This window comes from Cucurbita pepo, chromosome 5, assembly GCF_057944985.1.
Source record: "Cucurbita pepo subsp. pepo isolate OVF chromosome 5, ASM5794498v1, whole genome shotgun sequence".
NCBI lineage: Eukaryota > Viridiplantae > Streptophyta > Magnoliopsida > Cucurbitales > Cucurbitaceae > Cucurbita > Cucurbita pepo.
The window spans coordinates 1,720,598-1,737,822 of NC_141802.1; the positions used below are offsets into that span (position 1 = coordinate 1,720,598).

The 17,225-nt window shown below is 36.6% G+C and overlaps 3 protein-coding genes across 5 annotated transcripts; 1 reads left to right on the forward strand and 2 right to left on the reverse strand.

The window, feature by feature from the left end:
- Nucleotides 1–469: 469 nt before the first annotated feature.
- LOC111795490 (tubulin beta chain) lies at nucleotides 470–2,421 on the reverse strand. The gene is made up of 3 exons (XM_023677945.2): nucleotides 1,822–2,421; nucleotides 1,431–1,700; nucleotides 470–1,342 (listed from the first exon to the last, which is right to left on the reverse strand). The coding sequence occupies exons 1-3, from the start codon at nucleotides 2,213–2,215 to the stop codon at nucleotides 678–680; spliced, it is 1,329 nt and encodes a 442-aa protein (XP_023533713.1). The 5' UTR covers nucleotides 2,216–2,421; the 3' UTR covers nucleotides 470–677.
- Nucleotides 2,422–4,065: 1,644 nt separating this feature from the next.
- Nucleotides 4,066–8,971, reverse strand: LOC111794754 (glutamate--cysteine ligase, chloroplastic-like). Of its 2 annotated transcripts, none has more exons than XM_087124372.1 (16): nucleotides 8,811–8,971; nucleotides 8,280–8,623; nucleotides 7,530–7,680; nucleotides 7,268–7,375; nucleotides 6,677–6,769; nucleotides 6,515–6,598; nucleotides 6,363–6,431; nucleotides 6,206–6,276; nucleotides 6,028–6,096; nucleotides 5,647–5,740; nucleotides 5,431–5,520; nucleotides 5,274–5,354; nucleotides 4,975–5,067; nucleotides 4,734–4,814; nucleotides 4,570–4,639; nucleotides 4,066–4,377 (listed from the first exon to the last, which is right to left on the reverse strand). In XM_087124372.1, the coding sequence occupies exons 2-16, from the start codon at nucleotides 8,612–8,614 to the stop codon at nucleotides 4,289–4,291; spliced, it is 1,578 nt and encodes a 525-aa protein (XP_086980498.1). In that variant the 5' UTR covers nucleotides 8,615–8,623; nucleotides 8,811–8,971; the 3' UTR covers nucleotides 4,066–4,288. The 2 variants fall into 2 exon arrangements, with proteins under 2 accessions (XP_086980498.1, XP_086980499.1); XM_087124373.1 differs by having other exon boundaries at nucleotides 8,280–8,653; nucleotides 8,811–8,887.
- A 1,335-nt stretch (nucleotides 8,972–10,306) lies between these two features.
- On the forward strand, nucleotides 10,307–16,503 carry LOC111795499 (ASI1-immunoprecipitated protein 3). Of its 2 annotated transcripts, XM_087124065.1 has the most exons (8): nucleotides 10,313–10,866; nucleotides 11,297–11,359; nucleotides 12,384–13,127; nucleotides 13,235–13,369; nucleotides 13,788–13,871; nucleotides 15,010–15,072; nucleotides 15,158–15,244; nucleotides 15,730–16,503. In XM_087124065.1, the coding sequence occupies exons 1-8, from the start codon at nucleotides 10,492–10,494 to the stop codon at nucleotides 16,015–16,017; spliced, it is 1,839 nt and encodes a 612-aa protein (XP_086980191.1). In that variant the 5' UTR covers nucleotides 10,313–10,491; the 3' UTR covers nucleotides 16,018–16,503. The 2 variants fall into 2 exon arrangements, 1 of the variants encoding a protein (XP_086980191.1); XR_015421144.1 differs by lacking the exon at nucleotides 15,730–16,503 and having other exon boundaries at nucleotides 10,307–10,866; nucleotides 14,885–15,072.
- The last annotated feature ends 722 nt before the right edge of the window (nucleotides 16,504–17,225 follow it).

Consider the following 17,225-nt stretch of genomic DNA (forward strand, 5'->3'; position numbering starts at 1 on the left):
AGGTTGTAACAAATGGTATCAGATTCGGACACTGGGTGGTGTGCCAGTGAGGAGGTTGGGCCCCAAAACGGGGTGGATTGTAAGATTCCACATCGATTTGAGAGGGAAACGAAACATATTTTATAAGGGTGTGGAAACCCCTCCCGAAGTCCAGAAAGAAAAGCCCAAAGAAGACAATATTAATTAACGGTGGGCTTGGGCTGTTACAAATGGTATTAGAGCCATACACTGGGCAGTGTCCTTGATGGGGCCCAAAGGAGGGTGAATTGTGAGATCCCACATTGGTTAGAGAGGGAAACGAAGCATTCTTTATAAGGGTGTTGAGACCTCTCCCTTGCAGGCGTATTTCAGTCGAAAGATGACAATATTTGCTAGCGGTGGGCTTAGATTGTTACAAGGATTGAGGTAAGAAACTCTGTAGGTCGAAAATAGGAATGCATCTCGGATGCTGTCTACTCTACAGAGACTGTTTACAGCAAGAAATATCAAACTTTTTCATTTAAATTTTCATCATACTTACAGAACTCATGCCATATATCAATAATTTAATGCAACAACAAATTTAGCACATCAATACACCAAAACTCACATCATCAAACAACAACTTATTCACCCCAAAGCCCACATACTTAGCAACTGAAACAGAAATTTAGCAGGATATATCTTCAATTCCACTCTTATTCGTGCTCCAGCATATCATCTTCCTCCTCATCCTCTGCTACAGCATCTTGATACTGCTGGTACTCTGATACCAAATCATTCATATTACTCTCAGCCTCTGTAAACTCCATCTCATCCATTCCCTCCCCTGTGTACCAATGCAAAAACGCCTTCCTCCTGAACATGACCGTGAATTGCTCGGAGACTCGTCGAAACATCTCTTGTATTGAGGTTGAGTTTCCCATGAATGTCGAAGACATCGACAACCCAGTTGGTGGAATGTCACAAACACTTGACTTAACATTGTTTGGAATCCACTCAACAAAGTAGGATGAGTTCTTGTTCTGTACGTTAATCATCTGTTCGTCGACTTCCTTGGTACTCATCTTGCCACGGAACAAAGCCGAGGCAGTTAGGTATCGACCATGGCGAGGATCAGCAGCACACATCATGTTTTTGGCATCCCACATTTGCTGTGTGAGCTCAGGGATGGTGAGCGCACGGTACTGCTGCGAGCCACGAGCAGTCAAGGGTGCAAAACCAACCATGAAGAAGTGGAGTCGTGGGAAAGGGATGAGGTTCACAGCGAGCTTTCGGAGGTCGGAATTGAGCTGGCCGGGGAAGCGAAGGCAGCATGTAACTCCACTCATGGTTGTGGAAATCAAGTGGTTGAGATCACCAACTAAAGCACACAAAAATCGGAATAAGAGAGCTATTGCATCTCAAGTATATTGATTGCTACAACATGTGATACTGGGAGAGAAACTTACAACTGGGATTGGTGAGCTTGAGGGTTCTAAAGCAGATATCATAGAGTGCTTCATTATCCAAAACCATGCACTCATCAGCATTCTCCACCAACTGGTGCACAGAGAGAGTGGCATTATAGGGCTCAACCACTGTATCTGAGACCTTAGGTGAAGGGAACACAGAGAAAGTTAACATCATCCTGTCAGGATACTCTTCCCTGATCTTTGATATCAGTAGGGTTCCCATTCCAGATCCAGTCCCTCCTCCAAGTGAATGGCAAACTTGAAACCCTGTTCCACATTCAAACCAAGATCAGGATTTTGATTACTCTCAATATTTATTAGAGTAGAAATAACATCTTATGTATTGAATATGGGAAGAACAGATCTCATAGTCATCTCATATTCATACCTTGTAAACAGTCACAATTCTCAGCTTCTTTTCTGACCACATCAAGAACAGAATCAACTAATTCAGCTCCTTCGGTGTAATGGCCTTTAGCCCAGTTGTTTCCAGCTCCATTTTGCCCAAAAACAAAGTTATCAGGCCTGAATATATTCCCATAAGGACCTGTTCTGAGGCTGTCCATGGTTCCTGGTTCAAGATCAACCAGAACAGCCCTCGGAACGTACCGGCCGCCGCTCGCTTCGTTGTAGTAAACATTAACTCTTTCGAGTTGAAGGTTACTAGTTCCGGTGTAGTTTCCAGTGGGATCTATGCCATGTTCATCACAAACAACTTCCCAAAACTTAGCCCCGATTTGGTTTCCACACTGTCCTGCTTGAAGATGGAGGATTTCTCTCATTTTTGAAAGCAGAGGAAAGCAAGAGGGAAATGGCAGATGGTTTGAGGGTTTGCAGGCAGAGGGAAGGAGGGAGGGAGGGATATATAAGGGGGTTTTCAGGATGAAGTGAAATGGAGTTTCTAGTCTTTATGTTGAGGGGGAAATGGCGTAAAAGGATAGTGAAAGTGAAGGTTGAAAGACATGGAAGAAGATTGAATTAATAATTTCATGTGGGAATGTATGAATGAAGAGAGACCTGTCAAATTCCAAATTGGAGTTGTGTGAGCTGGATGACAAGGAAGCTGACAACAACAGCAGACTGCTACTTCTTCTGTCTTTATTCATAAACTTCAACCACCAATTAATCCAATCCTCTTATCTTCATGCCTTCCTGTCTAAATCATTGGGTTTACAAAAGATATTTTCATATCTTGCTTGGTGTCTGGTGGTAGACATCTCTCTCTCTATATATATATATATGTATGTATGTATGTGTATGTACATACTCTGCCTTGTTCATGATAACCATCTTATTATTGCCTTTTGGAATTGCTTGTTTTGAGGATCAAGTTTTAAGTTTGAAGGTGGTATAGATTTACTTTTGAGTTTCTGTTTAAAGTGTTTCATACTAGTGTAGACATTAATACTCTCAAGCCTCGAACTCGAGATGTTTAGAGCGACGAGTTTTGGGAGTGTAGGTAGAAATTTTAGTGAAGGCGAGGCACGAACATACTGAAAAGGAGTGACGAATTTGATATCTTAATTGCTATTTTGAATTTGATATCTTAATTGCTATTTTTTATATTTATTCTTGAACCAGGGTTAACAAGGGTTAACAAGAAAAAGGAGGACATAATTGTTGTTAATTTTTATTAGAGATTAGATTAGTGGAGTAAATTTGGGTTTTAGATTGTTGGTTTGGTGGGATGGGTTGACATTTTAACAATTGGAAAAGGATTTGCACCTTAAAATTGATGTTTTGCTTCCTAATTTGGTGGGATTTGACTTAACTCATCCCCACATCTGTTAATCAACTACAATAATTTCCTCCCATCTTTTATGATCAACTTAGTTTCATTCTCGAGGATACGAACGTCCAGTGCTTTTCGGCTCTTATTTTTTAAGCTAAGGTTGCAACACTCTAGTATTTAGTAAATTCTTTGACTAAGGCTTTTAATTGGCTTAATGCAACCCCTTAGCAACTTAAACCTTTAAATTGATTTCTAGAGAAAGTTTGAAAGAAAACACGGGAATAAAACATAAAATAATTAGTTGGAAGGTAAAAGCATTGAAGGACAATTTTGAACTAAAATTTTGTCATATAACTTTAGTGTTAGATAGAAAAGGATGTGCGTGGACCTTGAGGAACGTATGCATAAACCTTTTCGAACTTATTTTCAAAGATAAGTATTGAGTTTTCATTTGGAACTATATGAACCAAATTTTAATATTTTCTTAATTATATTAGCAAATATTAAAACCAGTGGCCCTATTAATATTTTCTTAATGATATGTTCTTACAAGTGATTATTATGAGCGTTCAATTATTGAATGGATGGATGGATGGAAGTGGTCTGTCAGATTGTGTGCAGCTAAATAAGGATTCTTTGTGGGATTTTTGTATCACAATGTCCCACAGCAAATGGAAGCTGCCTACTTGCTATCCATTGGAATCCAATGTTATAAGCAATTTTCACACTTAGTTTTATAAGGAAAACAAATAAACTTTGTTTTAAAATTTCGCTGTAAAAAAGTTTTAAAGAAATAACAGAAAAAATACATAAATGAACCAACACAAATCTACCAAACATGAACGTACATCCAGTTTAGGTCAATTTCTTATAATCTTCCAAAAGATCTAAAACAGTAACTTCACTAGGAAGCCCAAACTATTGGGAGCATTTTTTTATTTCCTTTGGATGAACAGAAGATTCATGGCTCGGTAAGCTGTGGGGTTACAATTCACCACAATCAAAAGAAGGCCATCACAGAATTACTACAACTATGAATACCATCATCAAGCTAAGGACAAGTTTCAAGATCGTGTAGTTATGTTGTTCATGTAACAATCTCAATAACTAAAAGAGATGCAGCTTAATATAGAAGCTCCTCGAAAACTGGATCTACATTTTGTCCCCATTTTCCATTATACAATCCTAACATCTTTTCAGCCAGTGTCACACCTGTAATTAAATTAAACCCATGCAGTGTTTTTTTAGGGCTCCAAATATGTAAGCAAAACAAGGAATTCAGGTTTCTTACAGGAATTCAGCCAATTGAAAGATAGAACTCAGGTTTCTTAAAGAAAGGAAATAAGGAAAATGAGAGAGTTCAATACTTTTTGTGCAAAAAATTAACATAAAAGTTGTTCATACCTGTTCTAGCTACTTCAGTCACCTCATTCAAGAAGCCAGACTCCTTGAAACCTCTTCTCTTTAAGCCATCCTGAAAGTGGGGAAGTTTTTGTTCCAGTCTCAACATTAGTGGTGCCAATAATAAGACCAGCACTCACAAGAGACAATAATATTGCTAGACATACCTTTGCTAACTCAACAACATCTTGAGCAACGTGCTTCAGCAACCCATCACGAAATGGTGTGTTGAGACCGGTTATTGGAACCTGATAAAAAATTATTCAGTATTAAGGCATGTAGAATTTATTGCAACACATTTAAATTTCATAACCTAGTTCAAATGAAGGAGCCGGAGTCTGCCCTGCTTCTCACAAGTAGCAATGGGCAACTAGAAGAAAAAAAATGTTTCCCCTAAAATCCTATTACCTCATTCCTCAACATCTGTCTTTCTTCAGGTGTCCAGTCAGCTGTTATGTCTAAAGCATTTTGCAGGGAAACTTCGTCATATAATAAACCAACCTAACATTTGAAGAGAGAGCATTAGCAGTACTCTAAACACCTGATTCTATACATAGAATAGTTATAGATCAAGTAATAATGAACCGCCCCCCCAGACAGAAAGAACCAACTCCAAAATTTTAAGCAAGCTTCTTAGTTTTTAGAATACATATTACAACCATGTCTAAGAAAAGGTCTACATGGCTTGATTATATCATGAAGATTACCCAAAATGCTGGCAGAGCACATATTCTCCTCCAAGGGCCCCCATCACCACCCCTCATCTCCAAATATCTCTTCAACCTGACCTGAGTAATATGGGAAAATTTTATCCTATAATTAGGTCATAACAAGCACAATTGGAGCAAATTGATCATAGGATACCTCTGGATATATTGTAGTCAAGTGATTTTCCCAATCAGAAAGTGTTGGAAATTCTCCAGGAACTGGAGAGAGCTTTCCTGCCATGAAGTCCTGTGGAAAGACAACCCAATAATGTACCGATTGTCAATAACTTAAAAATAAAAATTGAGATCAATAGAAAGGAAGAGATAGACAGAAAGCTTCGCAATTGGACGATTATGATGGGTAAATGCATACCCTGAAGGACATTCCAGAACAGTCAATAAACTTCTTTTTCCGATATATGAAATACATTGGAACATCAAGAGCATAATCAACATACTTCTCAAATCTGCATTTTGACAATATCAAGTTTGAATAACGACCACCCAAAAAAAAAAAAAAAAAAAAAAAAATACAAGAAGTTGCAAAGGCTAGGGCACCCTAGCTTGATTCTTCAGTTATGATGCATGCTATGAGCCACCAAGTTACAATAATCTCTAGAACGTCATAAGAAGATTATAAAAGAAAATACTGAATTTAATCATCGACATACATTAAGGAAGAAGAAATCCCAGGAAATATTTATAAAGAAAAGCACTGCAAAGAAAAAGCTCGGTTCCGGAAGAGGCAGATTACCCGAAGGAGTCATCGAATACAAATGGAAGCATACCAGTGCGGCTATTATCAGTATCGGTCCATATTTGGCTGTTCAAATACAGAAATTCAATTGAAAAGCAACATGAGCATGGATTAATGTGGTAGGGAGGGAGAAAAACAGAGAAAAAAATTTATATGAAAACCAACAAGAGCATACCTTCTCATGCTCAAATAACCATTTGACTTTCCTTCGGTAAATGGTGAATTGGCAAACAGAGCAGTTGCTATCTGTTCACTTATACAAGTATTCAGACACATTGAACAGACGTAGGTTTTAAAACATAATTCATATTTAAAAAGACAAGGTTCCTCACAGGTTGAAGAGCAAGACCCACTCGGAACTTTCTGATCATGTCGGCTTCGGAATCAAAATCTAGATTAACCTACATGAATTATTAGACAATTAATCTGATTTAGAAAAAGTAGACTTATTGACCTAATTTAGAGGACGTAAATCTAGATTAACCTGCACGGTGCATGTCCTAAGCATCATGTCCAGCCCAAGTGAACCAACTTTGGGCATGTAATTCTCTATAATCTTGTATCGTCCCTGAGACCAAATAATAATTCGTGTAAAACGTGCTAAACATATATATATATATAGAGAGAGAGAGAGAGAGAGGTATACCTTGGGCATCATAGGTATGTCTTCACGTCTCCATTTGGGCTGGAATCCAATTCCTAAAAATCCAATACCCATCTCCTCAGCTACAGCTTTCGCCTACAGAAGTCAACCAGATAATTTACAATTAAAACTGGAGATGTGACGTCTTCTATTTTGATTCTTCTTATGTTGGTGAAATTATTCATTTATTCTACGAGATTTTTCACATACATTTTTCTCATTTTTAATTTATTTTCTTTTAAAATATCATTCGTTTTGAATAATTTTTATTTTTTTTTAATATAATTCATATTTAAAATTTTAATAACTTTTCATAAACAAAAAGTAAATGTAATATTTAACATAATTTCTAAAAAAATGGAATCTAAATATTACAATATATATTTACTAAGTAAAAGAAAATTAAGATATATATAAAATAACGTAGGGCAGGGAATATAATTTTAGGGGTTATTCTCTCAGGTTCCCATAATTAACTGTGAGAAATCTCTCAAAACGGTGTTGGAACTTTTGAAAAAAAAATAAAAGGGAGGATAGGCATTGAAAATGAACAGAAAATGTGTGCACGCCATACAGGAGCAACGTGGCACAAACCTGGTAAAGGTGTGAATTAACTTCAGCACAGGTTTGATGCAAAGTTTGAAGAGGGGCACCACTGAGTTCAAATTGACCCCCAGGTTCCAGTGATATACCTTGCATACCCTGGTCCATAATAATCTCGTGTTAGGAAGAAAATGGAAACATTTCTTCTAGAAGGATACCAACAGAGCATCTACTTATAAACAGGTCAGACGCAGTGCATAGGTGCTACGTTGCTATTTCGCCAGTATTTACTGGCAGGGTCTGGGCGGTTTACCTGCCGGAGCCCTATAATGTCGCTGCCTTCCATTACTTTTTCCCAACCAAACCTCTCTGCAAGCCCGTTTAGCAACCCACTTATTTGCTCGTACGTCATGGGACGTAAACTTCCAATCTGGAATCCAAACTTCTCATGTTCTGTGCCAATTCTGCCGGGGACCCAGGATCAAATTGTTAAAATAAAAAAAAAAAAATTGATAGTGTTTTCAAAAGCTGCAGATTATAATGAGTAAAAGAGCAAGGAGCGATTTCTCGGAATTGCATTTTGCGTCCTTGTCTCCAGTCTAGCCAAATTCCTGGCCCCATCACTTTACACACACGCACATATTAAGACCAAATATATATATATATATATATATATTTATTTATTTATTTAGTATTAAATTTTAAGTTAAAATATTATTAGATCTATTGCTATGTTATTTTAATTTTTAATAGAAATTATAATAAAAGAATAAAGAACACTCATTAAAATATTTCTTGAAAAGAATAAGATATAAAAAGATGAAAAAAATTATCCAGTAAACTTGCCAAAATCCGAGCAAAAGTGAAGAAATAACAAAAGGTGTGTGCGAGTGTATATATATACATGTATGTATGTATGTATAGGGCATACAATCCGATTACAGTGACTGGCATGAATAAGTTGAACAAATTTGTTATTAGTAAATGATGAATAACAACCAAAAGCACACTGAGGGAAGTTAGTTTTCTGATTTAAATACAGGAAAGCGTATGAAATATTAACCTCCACTTTTCCTTTGGCTTGCATCCAGAAGCTAAATAAGCCACGAGATCCTCTTTCGTCAACGGTTGGGTAGCCACTGTTGCTTCCTCGGCCGGTGCACCCGTAGCAACAATCACCCTACCTCCACGCTTCGACCTCATCCTCGCGCTGTCTATACGCAAACCATCCGCGAGATTACCAGAACTGTACGACAGAGAAGACGCACTAATAAGATTCTCCTTCATCTTCAACGACTCCATATGAGTGCACAACTTGAAAGCCATAAATCCTCCACTCCGTCGTACACTCTCTACACCAATCCGGTAAGCCGAACCAGTCTGTGAAACCAGAGCCATTGCGCGATTCTAAACAGTAGGCAACCGCTCAGTTACACTCTATTCCGAAGAAAACCATGACAAAACAGCAAAATACAGTAAAAACAAATCCATACTACAACAACAGGTCGAATACTGAAAGAAAAATCAACTGCAGAACAGAAAAATGGATCGGACACATGGAGTTGTTTTCGGAATTTCATCATCAAACAATTACCTGGAAGCGTAGAACCCTCCGGCGCTCTTCGCTTTTTCTTTTTGTAGGAGATTTGGCAAGCGAGCGATGGATTTGAGAAACGGAGGGAAAAAAACGGCCTAATATAGTGGAAGGAAAAGGCCGGATACGGTGCGGTTGAGTGTACGGTTTTACTCTGCTCCACATACATGCAGTTTTCATGTGTATATACGTTGTATTGTATATGTTGGATGATGAAAGTCCCACATCGATTAATTTAGGGAATGTTCGTGAGTTTATAATCAAATAATACTCTCTCCATTGGTTTGAGGTCTTTTGAGAATCCCAAAGCAAAGTCACGAGAGATTAGACATATTAAAAAATAACTAAGACTCCAAATGCGTTGAACCTTGATTAAAGGAAGACAAGGAGAGGTGTTGGATGATGAAAGTCCCACATCATCGGCCATTGGTTTGAGGCCTTTTGGGGAAACTCAAAGCAAAGCCATGAGAGCTATGCTAAAAAATGGGCACGTTCTGGAAAAGGTCAAAGCAAAGCTAGGAGAGCTTATGCTCAAAAGGGGCAATGGACCGCTTCGGCTCAAACTGGACACTTTTGGAGAACTCAAAGCAAACTCATTGAGAGCTTAGCTCAAAATGGGTCATGGACAACTTATGCTGAAAATGGACAATATCATACTATTGTGGAGAGTCGTGTTCATCTAACCATACATATAATTCAAATATGGTTATAGTATATTTTATTGTTAAATCTCGGGTATTTAGTATATATTTTATTATTAAATTAATTATAATTTTAGTTGCATAAATAATCTACTTTATTCTTCAATGCTTCCTAATTTTGACTTAATCCGTTTTGTTCTTCAATGTGTTTCGAATTTTTATTACATAATTAATTTGCTTTACAATTTTGATAATACAGTTAGTAGGCTTTATTCTTCAATGCTTTCTACTCTTTATTTTATAATTTATCAGCTTTATTCTTCCATGATTTTCATTTTTTATTATATCTTAATATGCTTTATTCTTGGATGCTTTCTAATTTCTTAACAGTCAACTTAATATTTTTAATGTATTGATAAAAAAATTCTTTGTATTTAAAAAATAGCGGATATTTAAATTTAAGAAATAGCGAATATTTAAATTGTCACCTTGAATAACGTATTTAAAATTCCATTCTCACTTATTATTGAACAAAAGGAATCAATTTATATTCTTTGAATTTCATTTTATTTTATTAATATATGCATTTTTAAATTTCTGATTTTATGCTCTACCATAATAATATTTTTATATGTAAAAAAAAAGACGCCAAAATTTGTAAAAGGAATTAATATATATATATATTTTGGAAAGTTAAACCACAATGACTAATTTAAGTTTTACTAAAGGTGTGAACTAAAATTAAATAACTAAATATTGGGGACTCATTTGCAAAAAAAAAAAAAAAAAAAAAAAAAAAAAAAAAAAAAAAAACAGTAATTAATGGTTCCATTTTCACTTGAATTGCGTGAGGCGGCAGAGTTGAGGGAGTGGAGAGAAAGCGTGGCGAATTACTTCTTACGGGGCCCACATCCTATAAAAACCCTTTTCTCTGCTACGCTGTTTTTCCCCCCGCGAAAACCAAAAACGATTTCAGTCACATAGAGAGATTCGAAGACTGAACATCGGCCATTGATTGGAATTTCTCGCCCATTTTCACGATGGGGAACCGAAGATTTGCGCAGGTTTCTACTAGCGATGAGGAAGATGAAGTGCCGGCAACGAAGCAGCAATTCTCTAATTCAGACGACAACTTGCCAATTCGGAGGAAGAGGAAGAAGATGAAGTTCATAGAGGAAGAGGAGGAGGAGCTGGAGGAGGAAGGGGAAGAGAGAAATCGCAGGAGTAGAAGGAGTAGAAACAAGGGAGAGAAGGAGGTGGAAGCTTATAAACAGCAGGCAGATGATGAAAATGAGGACGATCAGTCGCAAGAGGACGCGAAGCCGGTTGGGGATGCTGTTAGGGTTTCTGGGAAAGGGAGGGGAAGGAAGAGCCATTACAATGCGTTTGAATATGATGGGAACAGATATGATCTCGTGAGTTACTTTGTGTTATTGGTTGTTTGGTTTTTAGTGTTGCTATATTTTTTTAGAATTCTACTTAGTTTTCGCATTTTTTTTTTCAGTGTTTGTTAATCTACTTAGTATCGACAGTTGTATGGGCTTGAAAAAAAATGTGAGACTGAAGCCGTGAAAAGTGGATTCTTGTAGTTGGCAGTAGCTAGGGCTTGGTATATCCCTAATATGCTGGCATCATGTTCTGAATTTGTTATCTCAAGTAATAGTATCATGTGCATTTTTTATGGTATCTTAAGCATACTTCGTAGTTTTGAACACGTCCAGGACATAAAACGTTTAAAAGGGTGAGTCCATGGGACGAGTTGCATCTCGTTATACTTGTTCTCGTGTGAACATGAACTTCGTGATCACTGATTGTTCTTATGAATTTCCTTCTGATTGTTGATAGGAGGATCCGGTACTTCTGGTTCCTGAGGACAAGGATCAAAAACCTTATGTGGCAATTATCAAGGTAACATGCTTAATTTTTTCATCTGAATTTTTGAAATCTAATCTTTTGCTATGTCCTGGAATTTTGTGATGTGAAGCTTTTCTGCTGCACGTTGATAAATGATATACAATGCTTTTATTTGAACAAATTGGCGTTTCTTTTGGCAGTTTCAGGGTGTTCAAAAATTGAGGTTAATGTTCACATTTTCATGTATTGGCTCTTTGAGTTGGGAGAAGTGCATTAGAATGTGTGTGTGTGTGTGTGTGTGTTTAATGGATGTAATGAATGCAATGAGCTCCTTTACATTTTTGCTGAACTTCTTGAAGGAGTGCCTCCCCATCTTTGTATGAAGATGTCTATCCCAATCATGTGTTCACAAAACAAATTCAAAAGGTTACAGACAATGAAGTTGACCTTAATGGTCTAATTTGCTGTCATCATCTCTTAGAGGGGAGCATTTATGTAATTGTGGCTCAATTCAATGGCTGGACGTTTTCTATTTGAACTGTTGATACATTATTCATTCAATTGGTCACTCCTTGTGTTGGAAAAGTATAATTTCATTTTTTAAAACTGTTTAACCCTTTTCTCGTGAATTTAGTTGGGATGCATTTTCCTTATGTATGGCTGATTAACATATAAAGGAGATGCTCATGACTGGTCACTATATATTGGTTCCATAGTCAAAGGGGCAACTTGGATATGCAGTGGTGATTTTTGGACTTATTCTAAACTGCTAGCCACTTTTTTGGTAGCCTATCCTATTCATTCCCGTTAGACCATGAAGAATGAGTATGAAACATTTACCTGATAAGATTTGGATTCTTTTGGGGGCGTATTCTAAACCCTATCCTTCTATCTAGAGGGAACTTGAAGCTTGTAGGACACTGAGTTCTCACTACATGGTTTCCTTTTTCAACTTGATATTTTGAGCCTGTTCTTATATGGCAGTTCTTGTTTTTATATGTATGCACATACCTGTAATCTGCAGAGGAAGTTAGCCACTCTCTTGTCCCTGAACAATGGAACTTGGTCCTATTGATAGGATATTACTCAGAACAAAGATGGCATGATGGTCACTGGGCAGTGGTTTTATCGTCCCGAGGAAGCTGAAAGAAAGGGTGGTGGAAGTTGGCAATCACATGATACTCGAGAGCTGTTTTATAGTTTCCACCGTGATCAGGTTCCTGCAGAATCTGTAATGCATAAATGCGTTGTGCATTTTGTTCCATTGCATAAGCAACTTCCAGTTCGGAAGCAACATCCTGGTTTTATTGTTCGAAAAGTGTACGACACAGTTGAAAAAAAACTTTGGAAGCTAACTGATAAGGACTATGAAGACTCTAAGCAGGAGGAAATTGATGAACTTGTTAAGAAGACCATGTCACGGTTGGGAGATCTTCCTGATATTGAGCCTGAAGATGCCCCAGTTGACCAGGAAGATCAGTTGAAGACTAAAAGAAGTTTTAAAAGAAAAAATATATCTCCTCTTGATATTACAAGAGATGAATCAGAGGCAACCAGATACGATCACAGCTTAAAAGCTGAAACACCAGGAAGCTGTACAACTAATCGATCTGAGTACTACTCCATATTAGAAATATTTGACGTTCTAACAGGTGAAACTCATCGTGATAAATGGTTGGAAAAACTTTTGGAGGGGGTTCAGTACGTATGTTATACTCCTGAGAAAACACGTGAAGATGATATGGGACAAACTGCTGCTAATGGTGTTAGCCATGAAAATAAGAATCCGGAACCATCGATTGTAGCACAGAACAGTGCTAAGGTATGAAGTATAAGTACAAAAATCTGGTAGATGTGTTGATTAGCTATACCATTATTCCGTACCTTTGTAATCAATAAACATTGACTATATTTTTTCTGGTTTTGCAGAGCGGCAAGTCTTTTCTCTGGCCGGATGCAGCAGTTCCAGCCATAACTGCTCTCGAGAAGGTGTCCAGTGATGCCCTTTCTGCTGATTTTCAGAAGTATAACCAAAAAATGCGGCAACTGGTATTCAATCTCAAGGTTAGAAAGCTCTCTAGTTTTTTATGTGGCTTCATATGAAGGAAAGAAAAGAAGAACTTGTTAGTAATAGTACTGGCTTAAATGTTGGCAGATGCTTATTCTTGACAGAAATCTCTTAATCCTTAAAAATGAACACATGCCAATGAATTCCTGTACGAACGTCAGATAGCCTTTGTTATAAGGAATTTGTTACACCTGAGTTTTCTTTCTTTTATATTCATCTCAATAAGAAAGAAATATGCTGAGGGTCAAGTTGAAAGGAAGAGACAACCTACTGAATGCGAACATTGTTGAATGCATTCACTGAATAGGAATGTTCAACAGCAGGATGTTCTTTGCATCAAGAACGTAGTCACATGTGCAGTAATAATCTTTAACATTAATTACTGCATTCTTAATGATTTCTTTCTCTTTGCAGAATAATCGTTTACTAGCTCAACGGCTCTTAAATGGAGAGTTGGAGCCATCAAAAATCCTGAATATGTCACCCAATGAACTCAAGGTAAATTTTAACTTCAACACCTAGAATCATTTCAGCTCGTATAACCCATGCCATGTAACATCAGTTATAGCTTAATTAACGAGCTAGGTCGCTATTATTTCTTGTGTCTACCTCGTGGATTTTTCGGAATAGAATTTGAATATGATCAGCATAGAAATGGATGGTCAAATTAGGAATCGTTATGACTTCCTTTTTTTTATGGAACGTGCTCTCTCTCCTTTTTTTTTTTATTTTTAGATTTTGTATGATTTATATTATTATTTGTGTTGTTTAAAGTTTAAACGTGTGCTATTTCTCTCCGTTATGAACTTTCTGGGCAGATGTGATGGTTTTTGTCAAGTTCAAATAAATAAGATCACGCTTGAAACCAGAAGGCATCATGAGCTTAAAGTAACTTCCGTTTTGTTTATTTTTGGAAAAGGTGCAAAATCTCCTATAAACTATTTTGTAGTTTCATTAATGTAACCAAGCACACCCATTTATTTTAAATAGAAAGGAAAACCTTAGCCATAAGGTTTCATCCTGCCTTTTAAGGACTAGGGAGGAGCCTTGTGGCAGGCAACATCTCTTGCAAACTCGTGGAACATTTGTTAAGAGAGAATCCCTAGTGTGTAGTTTTTTTTTTTTTGATCTTTTTAGGCTATTTTTTGTTGTAGACTGATTTTTATTTTGTTGTTCTATGTGTTTTCTTTCATCTTTCTTAATGGAAGCTTGATTTCTCATTTTTTTAAAGATTGTCTGTTTGAGGGTGGTTCAATTTTTATTTTAGAATTACATTATCAAAGTAAAATCAAGAGGAACAAGTAATCAAAATATGACAATTAAAAAATAAGTTGGAATCTACTGTTCAAATTCAAAAATGGGATTGCTATGCCCTTCAAATTCAAAATTTTATACAGACCAGGATGCCCTATCCATTCCGTCTCATTTTCACGTGTATCATTATTAGCTACTATTCTCACTACGGTTTTTTGATTTGGTAAATTTCGTTTGCCTTGGTCTTAACTTTCTAGAAACTTGTGTACTCATTTGCGTATGGGAAAAGCTGCATGACTCTTTCTATTATTCTCAAGTGTGCATGGACACACATACATTTTCAAAGCAAGGATGTAGAAGTTACGGTGATTGTTCATTACAGGATGGATTGACTGCTGAGGAGATGGCAGCAACTAAAGAGCCTGATGAGTCCGAGCGTATGCAGGTCAGCTTTTTTTTTCCTCTTTCTCCTTTCTCATTTCAGTTACCATTTGATTTGCACATGATAAATACTATGTAACATGAAACAGATGACAGAAGCGCGGTGTTCAAGATGCACAGAATGTAAAGTGGGTGTAAGGGAAATCATCCAAACAGGACATGGAGAACGATATAAGGTCCCACTCTTTCTTTCTAGAACTTTGCTTTGCCTTAGACTGGACATAATCAACCTGACTTATGGCAACATCTTTGCATACGTTGCCTTTGACAACTATGCTTCTACTAAGACCTAATTGTTATTGTTTGTTTGCTTCTTTCCTTTCCTTTCATTTATTTCTTTCTTTTTTGAGTTCCACAAATATGGAGTAGATATTGAATTTTCAATAGGAGGTATGGATGTCTTAGTCGGTGAGCTATGCTCTTTACTGTTGCTGTTGATGATATATCTCTATATATACATATATATAGATATTTTTAATATAGTTTATAAAATCTATACAGTGTATTTTGTTCTCTTTATTCTTTTGCAATTTGGTCTGAAAAATATTTTGTTCTCTTATAAGTTATGCTTTTTGCAGTTTGGTTTAAAAAATGTAATAGCTAGGAAATACTTGTGGAGATCAATTTATAGTGCTAACAGGCCCTGGTTTTACAATTCCAGTTGGAGTGCATTGCCTGTGGTCATTCTTGGTACGCCTCTAGGGATGAACTCTCTATGCTGACGATAGATGCGGCAACTAATTCTACAAAAAGTGTTGGCACCGCACCATGGGCAACTGCCAAATTTGAAGATGTGGAGAAGAGTCTACTCAGTCCCCGTGAACCCGAAAAAGCCACCGAGGACCTCTTCAAGAAAACGAGTGAAGCATACATGCCCGTATTGGATAGCCCGAAATCAAACAAGCCTAGAAAGGAAGATAACACAGAACCTGCTAAAAATGCACAGTAAGGCATCTGACCTTGTTTTATGTTTTGTTTACACTTAGGTTCGATCGCAGTGTACAGATAGACAGGATGCCATATGTATCTAAGTTCTCCAACCCTCTTCTCTGTCGCCTCAAGCTGTCGTGAACTATTAGCTAGGTTTACAGTTATAACCAATTACCTAACCCAACTTTACGTAGATTCCATGTTTATACAATCTTCTTGCATAGTAGCTGGTATTGGTTTTGCAAAGAGGTATTTTGATTTCTAAATGATCCTTATAGGTTACTTATCCCTGAAGAAAAGTGGGGTACCATTAGCCAGCCCTAGCTTTTCTTGCTAGATTCATGGATTAGCTGCTTCCTATTAGCTCCTTTAATAGTAGCCTTTAAAATATTTAGCCTACTCTGCTAAGATGGCCTTATATTTATCCAAGGAAGCCCCAAACATGTAATAGCTATCTCTATCTTTCTCTCTTAGTGCTCTTCTATTGTTTATTGGCCAACTTTCTGAAGTTGCTCATCAATGGCTGTTAATATCTCTCTCAAATTGTGCTAATCTAATCTATCATAGCTTATTTTAAAAACCACAAACAAGAGTATATCGGTGAAGGTCCAAAACCAAAATTGTAAAGGTAAAGATACCAAGATTGGGATCCAGGTATAGGTTGAAGGACCAAAGGGTATTTAATTCAATATTCATTGATGGCAGTTGGAAATAGTTAGGTTGAAAGTTTCGGCCACCGCCGATATATAATTCTCTTAAATAGGCGTGTGTCCTACGTTGTAATTCCATATCGAATATTAAAACTTGCCCACAAGTCTGACAAAAGTTTTTTAAAAATGGAAAATATTTGCTTATTATTATTATTATCATCATTTTGATAATTAAACTGTACTAATTACTGTTATTTATACAAGAATCAGTTTTTGTTTCCTAGATTTTCTTTTTTTAATTTTTTAAAAAACTAATCTACTTGACCGTTGGGGTTCATTATTAAGTTTTGAAAATCAGAAATTATTTTCCTACATACTTATTTTTTTATATATTACCCCAAATAATATTTCATAAAGTTGATATAAAATGAATCTACAACTTATAAAAAAAAAAAAAAAAAAGGATCCATAAAAGGAAAGTCTTAGGCATACTTGAAAAAAGAGAAGAAAAAGAAGGAATTTATGAGAATTGGGAGAATAAGATAGAGAAGAAGAGAAGAAGGGAAGAAGATAAGAG

What these genes read in the sequence shown, in the direction of transcription:
- LOC111795490 (XM_023677945.2), bottom strand. Translation starts at nt 2,215, where the DNA reads ATGAGAGAAATCCTCCATCTTCAAGCAGGACAGTGTGGAAACCAAATC. An exon ending in GAATTGTGACTGTTTACAAG is followed by an intron (nt 1,701 to 1,821) that starts GTATGAATATGA and finishes AATGTGGAACAG; the next exon opens with GGTTTCAAGTTTGCCATTCA. An exon ending in CAAGCTCACCAATCCCAGTT is followed by an intron (nt 1,343 to 1,430) that starts GTAAGTTTCTCT and finishes TGTGTGCTTTAG; the next exon opens with TTGGTGATCTCAACCACTTG.
- LOC111794754 (XM_087124372.1), bottom strand. Translation starts at nt 8,614, where the DNA reads ATGGCTCTGGTTTCACAGACTGGTTCGGCTTACCGGATTGGTGTAGAG. An exon ending in TTAGGACATGCACCGTGCAG is followed by an intron (nt 6,432 to 6,514) that starts GTTAATCTAGAT and finishes TAATTCATGTAG; the next exon opens with GTTAATCTAGATTTTGATTC. An exon ending in GGTTATTTGAGCATGAGAAG is followed by an intron (nt 6,097 to 6,205) that starts GTATGCTCTTGT and finishes GTATTTGAACAG; the next exon opens with CCAAATATGGACCGATACTG.
- LOC111795499 (XM_087124065.1), top strand. Translation starts at nt 10,492, where the DNA reads ATGGGGAACCGAAGATTTGCGCAGGTTTCTACTAGCGATGAGGAAGAT. An exon ending in TAGCACAGAACAGTGCTAAG is followed by an intron (nt 13,128 to 13,234) that starts GTATGAAGTATA and finishes CTGGTTTTGCAG; the next exon opens with AGCGGCAAGTCTTTTCTCTG. An exon ending in GACATGGAGAACGATATAAG is followed by an intron (nt 15,245 to 15,729) that starts GTCCCACTCTTT and finishes TTACAATTCCAG; the next exon opens with TTGGAGTGCATTGCCTGTGG.